The sequence below is a fragment of the Medicago truncatula genome, chromosome 5 (genome assembly GCF_003473485.1).
Source record: "Medicago truncatula cultivar Jemalong A17 chromosome 5, MtrunA17r5.0-ANR, whole genome shotgun sequence".
Lineage (NCBI taxonomy): Eukaryota > Viridiplantae > Streptophyta > Magnoliopsida > Fabales > Fabaceae > Medicago > Medicago truncatula.
Window position 1 is genome coordinate 43,488,390 of NC_053046.1, and position 11,780 is coordinate 43,500,169.

Below are 11,780 nucleotides of genomic sequence, written 5' to 3' on the forward strand. Positions count from 1 at the left end.
AAGAACAAGAAATAAGGAGTCCAATTTTTGAGTGGTGATCCGGATAAAATTCCACTAGTTTGTTTGAATATATGTCCACGTATACATTTGAATATGTCTACACACATAACCATGGTTGGTATTTGAAGAATTAAAACAAAATATTTATTTCTTAGTCATATTCATTCACACACTTCTTCTAATTCTCACATTTGCCTATGGAAATATATGTCAGATTTCATCTCTATAGTCAGATTTTTACATTTAATCAAAATCAAATTTCATATAAAATATTATTCATAATTTACACGAATATATGAAAATATATGAATTTTGGTTGGTTTTTCCCTTTACAATTTTATCCTTTATTTAAAATATTTTATTTACTATATTATCTTTGATTATAATATAATTTTAATTATTAATTAAAAAATAGATAAATCTCATTATAATATTCCTTTTATAATGGAAACAATATTATTTTAAAAATATAGAAAGAAAATACGAGATTTTTGGGTTGGTTTTTTCATTATTTCAATTATACTCTTAAATTTTGTTCCTATTATAATGTTATATTATTGTTGTCATTGAAAGATAATAATTTATATTATTTTTTCAATATTGTTGTGTAACTAAAAAAATAAGATTACAATAAGCCATAAACATGTAACATAATTTTAATAAAAATCTAAATTTCATAAATAATTTTTTTTAATTAAATGCATTCTCGCAATAAGAAGAACAAGATATATTAAATTTTAACAATTATTTTCACGACAACATGTGAAACAACAATGCCAAAGAAAAACAAATATTAACATAAAAACCAACAATATAAACAGAAAGTAAAGACATAATATGAATATCGGAAAAAAAATAATGACAGAAATTGTCAAAAAATAATTATACAAATATCATTTTACTCGTGAGTTTAAATTCTCACAAAGCATAAATATCATTTCTCAAATGACAAATAGACGATAGAAAAATAATAGCATACTTTCTTTTGAGTATTCTCTCTATTATCCACTTTTTTTTTTGGTTTTTTTTTTTTGGTCTAGTACCTAATGACTGGAGTTCACACAATTAAATCTGAAGAAATAGAGTGTCCTGGATTCGAACCCCGACCTCTGCAAAGTTTATTGAGCGACTTCACTGAAATCAATACATGTCCTACAATACATGTCAGAAAAACAACACTCTCTTTCGTAACTGATGGATACCCATCCGCCGAATTCACGGCGTCTCCGACGTCGATCCAATCCATCGCCGTCAGTAATCCTCCCCGACGAGCTTATCACCGAAATATTATCATGGCTTCCAGTGAAATCTCTGATGCAGATGAAATGTGTAAGTATTTCTTGGAACACTCTAATCTCCAATCCTAAATTCGTCAAAATTCATCTTTATCGATCCACACGAAACCCTTACTTCTCGTCACTAGTCTTTACGCCGCAGCTCGATGATTACAGTTTCACACACTTCCCCGTTAGTAGTTTACTTCAAAACCTTCGGATCACGATTCCTAGGAATTATTACTACCGTTTGACTAACAAGGATTGTAGCAAAATTGTTGGTTCATGCAATGGATTGATTTGTTTGCTCGGTTATTCTTATAACGCGATTATTAGTATTAATAATAAAAATGTTTGGTTCCGTTTCTGGAACCCCGCTACCAGGAGAATATCTGATAAATTAGGGTCCATGTCTTGTTCGAGAGATTGTATTTTCGTATTTTGTTATGATAATTCAATCGACATTTATAAGTTGGTGGAATTAGGTTGGAGTGGCAACAATGATCCTCAAACGAAAACCAAGGTGAGAGTCTTTAGTTTGGAAGATAATGTTTGGAGAACTATTCAAAGTTTTCCGGTAGTTCCTCTTCAATTGCTTAATTCCACGGGGTTTGATAGTGTACATTTGAATTGCACTGTTAATTGGTTGGCCAATCAAAGTGACCGTTGGAATGACAGTACTAGAGAATGTGTGATTCTTTCCTTTGATCTTGGTAGAGAGAAATACACACAGTTTATGCCCCCTAAAGGTTTTGATAGTTTTGGACTTCCGAGTATTTGTGCATTGAAAGACTCCTTGTCTTTGTATCATAATTTCAAGAATACTGATTTAGTTATATGGAAGATGATAGAATTTGGAGATGAAAATTCTTGGACTCAATTCCACAAAGTTAGCTATCACAATATTCCAAAGAATTACAAACAGGGTGGTAGCCTGCTTATAAGATTAATACCGTTGCATCTTTCTGAGAACGGTGAAACAATGGTATTGGCGGACATGATTCAAAACCGAGTGATTCTCTATAACCTGAGAACAAACAGAGCAAAGAAAACTAGGATTAACAGAAAGATATGTTGGTCCTCAATGAAAGATTATGTCGAAAGCTTGGTTTCAACTTCTTGAAAGTAAGTTCTTCTGGCTTTATACTTTTTTTGAATTTATATTACTTCATGTACTTAGTTACTATGGTGTGATAATTTTCTTTACTGTCACACATGCTGAATTAACCGACTTATCCTATTATCATATTAAGATCTCAGTTATGCATGTATATTTAAAGCATATACTGTTTTTGCTAATCAATATATATATATATATATATATATTGAATATTCTTCTTCGTCCGATTACATCAATTCAAGTAAATGCGTGATGATTATCGAAGTGAGAGTTATTATTTTTATACCTTATAATGACATACTCCTTATTGTTGATGTTGATAACTAACATGCTACTATTGTAAATGTTGATCCCTTAAACCCCATAGACCACATTAACTTGTGCAGAATAATCCCACTTCCCATACTTGGTGAGGTAATTTATAATGTGTCCGGTTTGATACTATAATACTCAAATTGGAAGTGAGAATGATAATTCAGCATAATAGCTTTAAGTTAGACTAATTTATTTCATGCGTTTAGAACACTCTGGTTAAGGGTTTAGTTTTATGAGGTTAAGGTCAGTGAGTTATGATGAAACTATGTATCTTTCTTCTGAAATGAAGATTAAGTAATACGTAATTAAACAAAATTGAGTAACTGCAGATTGTAATCTTTCAAACCAAGCTCTTTGGCCTTGTTTGAGGCCACAAACAAGTCTATTTAGCTTGCAAATTAGGGAGCCATCTGATGCCTTAGCCTAGGGAGAGTGCAAGAGTCAAAATTAGTGACAAGTTTGACTATCAGAAAGAATATCTTAGTGTAGTCAAACCTGTGTTACTGGTGAAATCTTTGGGCCACTAATTTTGCCTTTTAAAATTTAAATTTGTTAGTGTTATAAGGTCTAAGGAAGGGAATATATCCACTATCCCAAAGTTTTCGATGAACTTTTTGTCAGGATAGTGATGATATAATAGGAAGTATTTGGACTCTTGATTTAGAGAATGAGAAGAAGGTCTGTTAATTCCAAAAATTGAATGTGTAAATTAGTTTGAGCAAATAAGCTAAGGCTAGTTTAAACAATTTGCTTTTGTTTCTTCTCATCAGATACATTTTGATGATGAGTATGGTGATAAATCAATGCATGATGTTTGTCTAGTTCAACAAGAAATTTTTGATATTCAGACGATGAACTTGAACTGAATGAACATGGTTAAATTGCTTGATTTTTCTTTAAGAGGATACGCCCAAGTGAACCATGTGCATGCATCGTCACAAGCCAAAGATTGGAATATCTGCAAGAAAGTTCAAGTGGGACTGGGTCACCATAAACCACAAAAGACCATTTCTAATTGATACTGATATTCAGTAATTGATGATGTCGAGGTGGGTGATGCACCTTACTCTAACATCAAGCCAAGCAAAATTCAGAAATACTTTTAGTTGGCAAAGGCATGTTACAAAGTTTGAGAATGTCTTTTGACCTTTCATGATATTTCATGATAAAGGGTAACCAAGCCTGCAAATCCATGATGATACAAAGGAAGGAATTGAACTGAGCAGAATTGGAGTCTGTAAGACAGAGAGCAAATGGTCCTGAAGGATCGGCGTTAGCATGGAAAAAAACAGTATTGTGAAATTCAAGATAAACCAAATTGTACCTAACAAATCGACTCACGCTAACTAAATAAATATTGAATTTCTTCTTGGTCCGACAGTGATTACACCAAATGTTTTTGGAAGTGAGACTTATTTTATTTCTATACCTAGTAATGATATACTGCTATTAAATTTTATTTATATACCCTTGTGTCAGCTGCGGTTTAGACTATTATTATTGCATTGTCGCAGATAGAAACTAATTTCTTTATTTTTAATTTCACTATTGAGAAATAGGCATTTGCTTTCTTGTGGCTTTGTTCTTATGATGTGTTCTGTTTTTTCACTCTCCTGTCTGATGGGAAATCTTTTTGAATTGTAGATCTACAACCTTAACTTTGAGCAAATCATGCATTATTGATGGTACATGTCTTGATGGTGAGATGAAAGAGGCTTATTGGAGTTACATTCTCTTCAGCTATAGTATCTGTTCTAGTTAAGATTAATTGTAGAAATGATATGCAAAAGATGTTCAGAATGTCTTACAAAATTCTACAACACAATTGATTCTTAAGACTATAAAACCAACCATACTAACAACACAACACTCCCACCATAACCTAACCTCTCACAGTGTCAGCTTGAAGCTCGAAACCAATGTGTACCTGCATAACTTTGCGGCACATACAAAAAGAACATAGACACAAAACTAAACACTACTTTGAATCCCGTGCTACATGCTTTCCAAACTTCCTTTCACAATACCATTGTCTCAATCTTCTTCACAACCACATCTCTTAATGTAGCATATTAACATTATATTGATCTGAAACACTTTATCGCATTCGGCTGACACACAATCTGAAGCACATAACCTTATTTATCAATCTGATGAGAAAAATACTATCTTTAAAGAAACGTGTTAGACTAATAACTTTGGAATTACACAATGGAACAGTGTGTTAGACTAATAACTTTGGAATTACACAATGGAACAGTTCACTTGTAATCTTCAGAATAAAATCCAAAAGGCATGTAATATGTATATGAATGGAACAAGTGTAACACTTGCTTTCCTACAGACACCAGATAAGCATGTTAAACAAAATCAAATATGAAAACACCGGATAAGCCATTAAAAGAAAAGATTATGTTATTATTACTGAGGTAATCTGATTTATATGTCAAATTTGAATTCAACATAGCAAACTCAAGGTCTTCGCTTAACAACAAGGTTCCTCCTTCAACCAAATTTATCAACAAAACAACTAGATAATATAAAACATCACATCAACATAAATTGGAATTTTTAAATAAATAAATCCCCCTTCTTTTTCCCCATTATTCTTAACTCTTCACATTATGACGGTGTTACTTATTTTCATGCATATTGCATGTGTTTTAACACTCTTGTTTCCAAAAATGAATGGAACTTCAATTGTGATGAGTTTGCTATATAACATTGTCATCGGTCTGTCACACACTAATTCTTTGTTTTATTGTAATGGACCAGATGTTCTTTTCCACTTCAATATTTGCACGACGACCACCTCATGCAATGCTATGGTAATAATTTGGTTGAGATTTAAGTGAGTGCAAATATTCTTTAGCTTTCTTGCTATCTTGTGTGTAGACAATTTTCACTCGCATGCATGTGAAGAGTTTAGTTGATTCTCCTTGCATGCATGAATATAAGGATATTTTTCAAGATAATTTAATAAGTTTGACATGTGTTATTAAATTCATATGTAATGTAACAGAAAATATTGGATTCTTTATAAAAAATAAACTTTAATCACCTGTTCGAATGGTGGAAATATGATACAAATAAATTTTGATCACTTGTTTGAATGTTGGAATCTTCTATCTTGAGATTTTTGGATTTAGAAAATTCAAATCCATCAGTGTTAGGACTATCACGAGGAGAATTAACTAATAATGATGGGTTTGACATTTCCAATTCTAAATATAACGATAGAAGATTCCACCATTCAAATATGTGATCAAAGTTTGTTTTATCTTATAGTGGTATTTTATAAATATTCAATAATGTTTATCTTTAAAAAAATCCAATATTCTTTTGTTACATCACTTGTGAGTTTAATAACACATGTCGGACTCATTAAAATATGTTGAAAAATATCCTTATATTCAATTTTGATCAAAGTATTTCAAAGTCTAATCTTGACTATAAGGACAATGAAGCACCGTCTCTAAAGCAAACAATTTTAGATCAACCAGTACAAATACAACAATTAGATCAACTAGTACATAGACATTCATTTCACTATTTGATCTAGTATTGTTTGCTTTACAGGACAAGCTTCCCTGATTGTAGTGAAGATTAGACTCAAAGACTTTGATCTAAATTACTATGATCCTCACTAGCTCTATGATCCTTCGTTAGATCTTGCATATGTTGTGTTCGCTTCCTATAAGCCTTCACAACAACATCTAGATTGCCTGCTGGGGTGCAACATTCTTGTAATCACCTGTGTTCGAAAGAATATATTCAATAATTCATTATAAAAGATAAAGCCAAGGCATTGTCCTCTCTGAGGATTGTGTGTAAGAAATAGAGAAAGTGTCAAATTAAATTTAAAGAAAGGAATCATGGTGAGTGAACATTGTCTAGACACGGAAAAGAAAAATAGCTAAAGAACACTTGCACTCAGTTTACCTAGCTAAATTGACTCCCAAATCTCATTTGCACTTATTAACAACTTTCTCTACAAAATTAGTATCATCTCGTTACATGAGGTCAAAATGCAATATTGAAGTGGCAAAGAACATCTGACCCTTTCAACTAAACAAGGAATTGATGTGACATAGGTATGCCAATATTGTAGCAAACTCGACACAATTGGAGTACCCTTCTGCTGTGGGGTTATATCCATATCATGTTTGACAACTTGTGGTTAAAGTTCCAAATTCAGGAAGATCATCTTCCAGTTCCTTTCGAAGAATAGCAGAAGATAAAGATTGTTTTGGAACAACATCCAATCATATATAAAGTTTGATAACTTGTAGTTGAAGTTCCAAATTCAAATTATGGAAGATCGTCTTCCCAACTCCTTTTGAAGAATAGCAGAAGATAAAGATTGGTTTGTAACAACATCCAATCTTCTCTTTTAGGAAGTTTGATAAATTGTAGTTGAAGTTTCGAATTCGAATTCTGGAAGATCGCCTTCTGCTTCCTTTTCAAGAATAACATAAGGTAAAGATTGTTTTGTAACAATAGTTACTACAAGAACTAACACAGGTCCAACATGCTTCGATATTAAGTCAATATATGATGTTTCAACTTTAGCAGATACAACTTGTTTAATATATGTTGTGTCGTTTGATTTTCATAAGTCTTTATAGAAGTAAATTTGAAAATTTTCGTGTGGTTTGAGTTATACTCTGATTCTTGTCCCTCTCAATGCTATCCATTTACTTAGTAATATGAAGAACTTGATCCCTTTTTGTTGATGATTTTAAAGGTCAATTGATTCTAGTCTTGTTCGGTCACCAATTCATCGACCTTTAGAATCATCAACAAAAAGTGATCAAGGTCTTGATATTACTAAGCAAAGGGATAACATTGAAAGGGACAAGAATCAGAGTAAAACCCCCAACCACACCAAATTTTTTGAATTTACTAATGTAATGACTTGATAAAATCAGAAGACACTCAAGATATCAGATAAGTTGTATCTGTTAAAGTTGAAACATCAAATATTGACTTAAATTCGAAGCATGTTGGACTTGTGTTGTACCTGTTGTAATTGTTGTTACAAAACAATCTTTAGTCTTCTGCTATTCTTCAAAAGGAACCAGAAAACATCTTCTAGAATGCGAATTTGAAACTTCAACTACAAGTTGTAAAACTTCGCAGAAGAGAAGATTGGATGTTGTTACAAAACAATTTTTATCTTCTGTTATTCTTCAAAAGGAGCTGGAAGACGATCTTCTAGAATTTGAATTTGGAACTTCAAACACAAGTTATCAATCTTTACAGAAGAGAAGATTGGATGTTATTACAAAACAATCTTCATCTTTTGCTATTCTTCTAAAGGAATAGGAAGACGGGATGAAAACATGGAATAGGATATGGATATATCCCATAGAAGTCCCCATAAAATAAAGTTTACAGAATACATGAGAATAAAGGGTACTCCAATTGCAAGATGAATGATAGTAAGAAAAATTATCATTATAGAAGTAAAAATGGCATTAAAAAAAGATGAAAATGAAGAATTGAGAATTAGGGGAGGAAAAATAAAGAGGGAATTTTTTTATTTAAATATTCAGTTTAATTTGATTTATATTTGTTAATATTTATTAAAAAAAGTATTAAAAAGTGATTATAGGGTTTTTGATGCAAAAGCTGAAATGATAAAGCTTCCAAAAGGTTCTACCCTTTTAGTGATAAAAATTTAAGGAACAAATGACTTAGATGCAAATTTAGTTAACACTTTAGTCAAGAGAAGTGCTTTTCGATACATAATCTGCTGGAGGTGACTGAGTTGGCAATTTCTTCAATGCTTGTTTTTAGAACCCTTTCAAGTTCACGTGCTAATTCTTCACCACCAACATTGGAACTTACTTGGAAAAATAACCAAATGGATATTAGAATGGATGCAAGGTATAAGGGAGTTATCTCAACATGTCCTAAACTTATTGCTAGTCTCTTAGCACTAACAAGTTCCTGTAAGTAAAATGGTCTCGATTCATTTATCTACGTTACTAAAAAAATATAAAAAATAAACAAACAATTCAACTTGAATAAAAAAAACCACGATAGAATATATAAATCTCTATGAAACCGTAATCTTCTAACATTATTAAAGACTTGTTTTTTTTTTTCTTCATGATTTGTAACAAAGTTATAATGTCATGGAACAAAAAACGTACTTACATAAACAAAGCATTTGTTGAAAAGGCAGAAACATAACATACCTTTGTTTGAATACAAAAGGTATCGAAATGATTAATGGTTTTATTCAAGTTTGATTATCTGTTTTATATTTTGTACTTTTTTTTTGTGTAATATAGAGAAATGAATCAAGACCATTTTACTTGCAAGGAGTAAGAGGAACTTGTTAGTGCTAAAAAGACTATCAATAAGCTTAGGAAATGCTGAAATAACTCCGTTACACCTTACATCCATTCTAATCTCCAATCCAATTGGTATACTTTTTCAAGTAATTCCAATGTTGGTAGTGAAGAATTAGCACGTGAACTTGAAAGGGTTCCAAAACAAGCATTGAAGAAATTGCCAACTCAATCACCTCCAGCAATTATGTGTCGAAAAGCACTTCTCTTGACTATGCCGTATTAAGACGGAGAATCAACCAATTTAGCCTCCTTCATTTTATAAAGATTACAATCTGGGAATTAAAATTGCAAGTCCACGAGTTCGTTGAAATCCTTCAACAAAATTAACAAAAAACTATGAACATGTCGATGTGGTAGAAGCAGCATTAGTCGGTAAGATTTGCATTCAATGTTGTCTTATTGATAATAGCACATTACAAATATGTGATAAATAATTTACTATTCGAAGTCCATATTAATTATATATAAATTAGAAGGAATGTTTTTTTGAGCTTTCTAGCTGTTCATCATATGAATAATGAACACCTTTGAAATATACATTATGAGACAGGAATACCATTGAACAGAATAATATACAGAAAGTAATTTATCGATTTTAACTTTCTAGCTCAAGAAAACTTGGTTTATAGAAAAATTACAGAAATTTGTAGTTAGTTATTTAGTTCTTTAAATTACGGTGCATATTTAAATATAAATTTTGAAAATAATTGAATTATTGAGGATAAGTTTTGCTTAGCTTTGGGATCCATATACAATATTTTATTGGATTCAAGATTGTAGCTTAATTCAGTTGACAAAGACAATGTTGTATAATACATGCAAGGTCCGCGATCAACCTCGCCCACAAAAAAAAAAAAAAAAAAAAAAGGATTCAAGACTAAAAATGGTCGAGGTAAACCTAGATATATTGAAATTAGGGTTTGCCAAAAAACTTCAATCAAAGGCACATCATGTCACAGTGCACATCATGTGATTATATATGAATCATGTCATTATCTCAAATTATTATGACGTAAAATTGAAGAATAGGATAGGAGACATACACATGTCCAGCAGAAGCAGTAAACGTAAGAGCCTTAGAATTTGTTGATGAATCTACAAGTTCGACACTTGAATTCCAAACAAGATGATATTGACTTCAAAGGCAATTCCTATAACAACAAAAATTCAATGAAAAACACGTTAATGAATCAAAAGAATATGAATTCAAAGGAAGAGTGAAAAGAGATTAGTGCTTTACCTATTTCGCCTCGTTTCTCATCACACGCCGCTAATCCCCATAGTCCCTATGCTACTGCTTCCATCGTTGATTCTTTGTTTCTATTAACCCCATTCTTCCAATAATATAGTATAGATGGAATTAAAAAATTGAACCCGGTATAAGCATATTAACCTAATAACAATTGGAATACTACTTATAGTATAGATAGATATAGATGTCAAAGCGGGTTGGATTGCCCCGTATTGGTCCAACGTTTTTTTAACCTATCAAAAACATGGTGGTAGGTAGGGTTGTAAGCCGTTGGGATAGAATCGACAAAACCGAAAAAAGCATCCGACCTTATTTGGTTCACTTCAAAACCGAATTGAACCAACTTAAACCGATTTAGGTTGGTTTGGCTATCAATTTTTTATCTTGAGATCCAAAGAACTAATGAACTAAATCGATGTTAACCACACTACACATTTTACTAATAACATCACTCCTTGCACACAATTATGGTTAGGTGGAAAAGCAAAGCACACCATAAAATACGTAACACATTCATTTTCTTCCATTACCATCTCATCACATCACTAGTCTATATCATTTCTACGACAAAGGAAACCCAAAGCCGTCAGCCACACTTAATACATCGTTTCTCACCATACTAAGATCATTCATCTCTTGGTTAGTTTTTTCATGTTAGTTATACAAAGTTTCTTGAAAAAGAGAGAGCATAGAATTTTTTTTGAGTATGTTGTATGCATGAAATACAATTTCGTGAGAATATAGATTTTTTAATTGTATTTTCAATCAAACCGATCAACTGAACTGATCTAAATCGAATCAAACTAGTTAGTTAGGTTTTTTCCTTTTCTAAAAACAGTAAAAACCGAATCAAACCTTACCGATTAAGATTTCACCGATTCAGACAATTTTTTACTAAATATTAATCCAAACCAAATCATTACACCCTTATAATTAGGACATGTCAACTTAGGTGATGAGTTCGAACTCCAACCCCATCTTGTGGTTGGTTGGCGGGAGCTCCTCAAACAAAAATATTTTTTCATTCACATGAATCATAAAAAAAAATAAAAATAATAATAATGAAGCATAAAAAAAAAAAAAAAAAAAAAAAGAGTATGACATGAACTAGTGATGTGTAACCCTTATTTAATATTGCTACTAAGACCACTTTCATTCTTTCTAAAATTGCTCTATGGTTAAGAATGTTTTGGATCCGCCTGTTTCCCCTCCATGTCGTTTGGTTTTTCGAAGACATGGATTGGAAGGAGCAGTTATTGATGAATATATTACTTGTTTTGGTACTCAGTGGCAGAGCCATATTGAGCCGAGGGCATGCACATGCATACCCTGACATTTAAAAAAATTACATTTACCCTCTTATATATATTACGAAAATTTAACTATCAACCATCTGAACTAATTCATTTGCACCAAATGAAGAAGTCTCTCATGCAGGTGCATTGTAATGTTGA

The 11,780-nt window shown here is 31.7% G+C and overlaps 1 protein-coding gene and 1 long non-coding RNA gene across 4 annotated transcripts; one reads left to right on the forward strand and one right to left on the reverse strand.

Moving 5' to 3' along the window:
* Positions 1–1,136: 1,136 nt before the first annotated feature.
* LOC11428893 (F-box/kelch-repeat protein At3g23880) lies at positions 1,137–4,911 on the forward strand. Of its 3 annotated transcripts, none has more exons than XM_024783987.2 (2): positions 1,137–2,399; positions 3,480–4,314. In XM_024783987.2, exon 1 carries the CDS (start codon positions 1,195–1,197, stop codon positions 2,395–2,397), a length of 1,203 nt encoding a protein of 400 aa, XP_024639755.1. In that variant the 5' UTR covers positions 1,137–1,194; the 3' UTR covers positions 2,398–2,399; positions 3,480–4,314. The 3 variants fall into 3 exon arrangements, with proteins under 3 accessions (XP_024639755.1, XP_003617899.1, XP_024639754.1); XM_003617851.4 differs by having other exon boundaries at positions 3,611–4,313; XM_024783986.2 differs by lacking the exon at positions 3,480–4,314 and adding an exon at positions 4,354–4,911 and having other exon boundaries at positions 1,138–2,399.
* A 195-nt stretch (positions 4,912–5,106) lies between these two features.
* LOC112421893 (uncharacterized) lies at positions 5,107–10,440 on the reverse strand. Its single transcript, XR_003012278.2, has 3 exons — positions 10,315–10,440; positions 10,118–10,225; positions 5,107–6,463 (listed from the first exon to the last, which is right to left on the reverse strand). It is a non-coding gene; the product is annotated as an uncharacterized lncRNA (long non-coding RNA).
* Between the last annotated feature and the right edge of the window lie 1,340 nt (positions 10,441–11,780).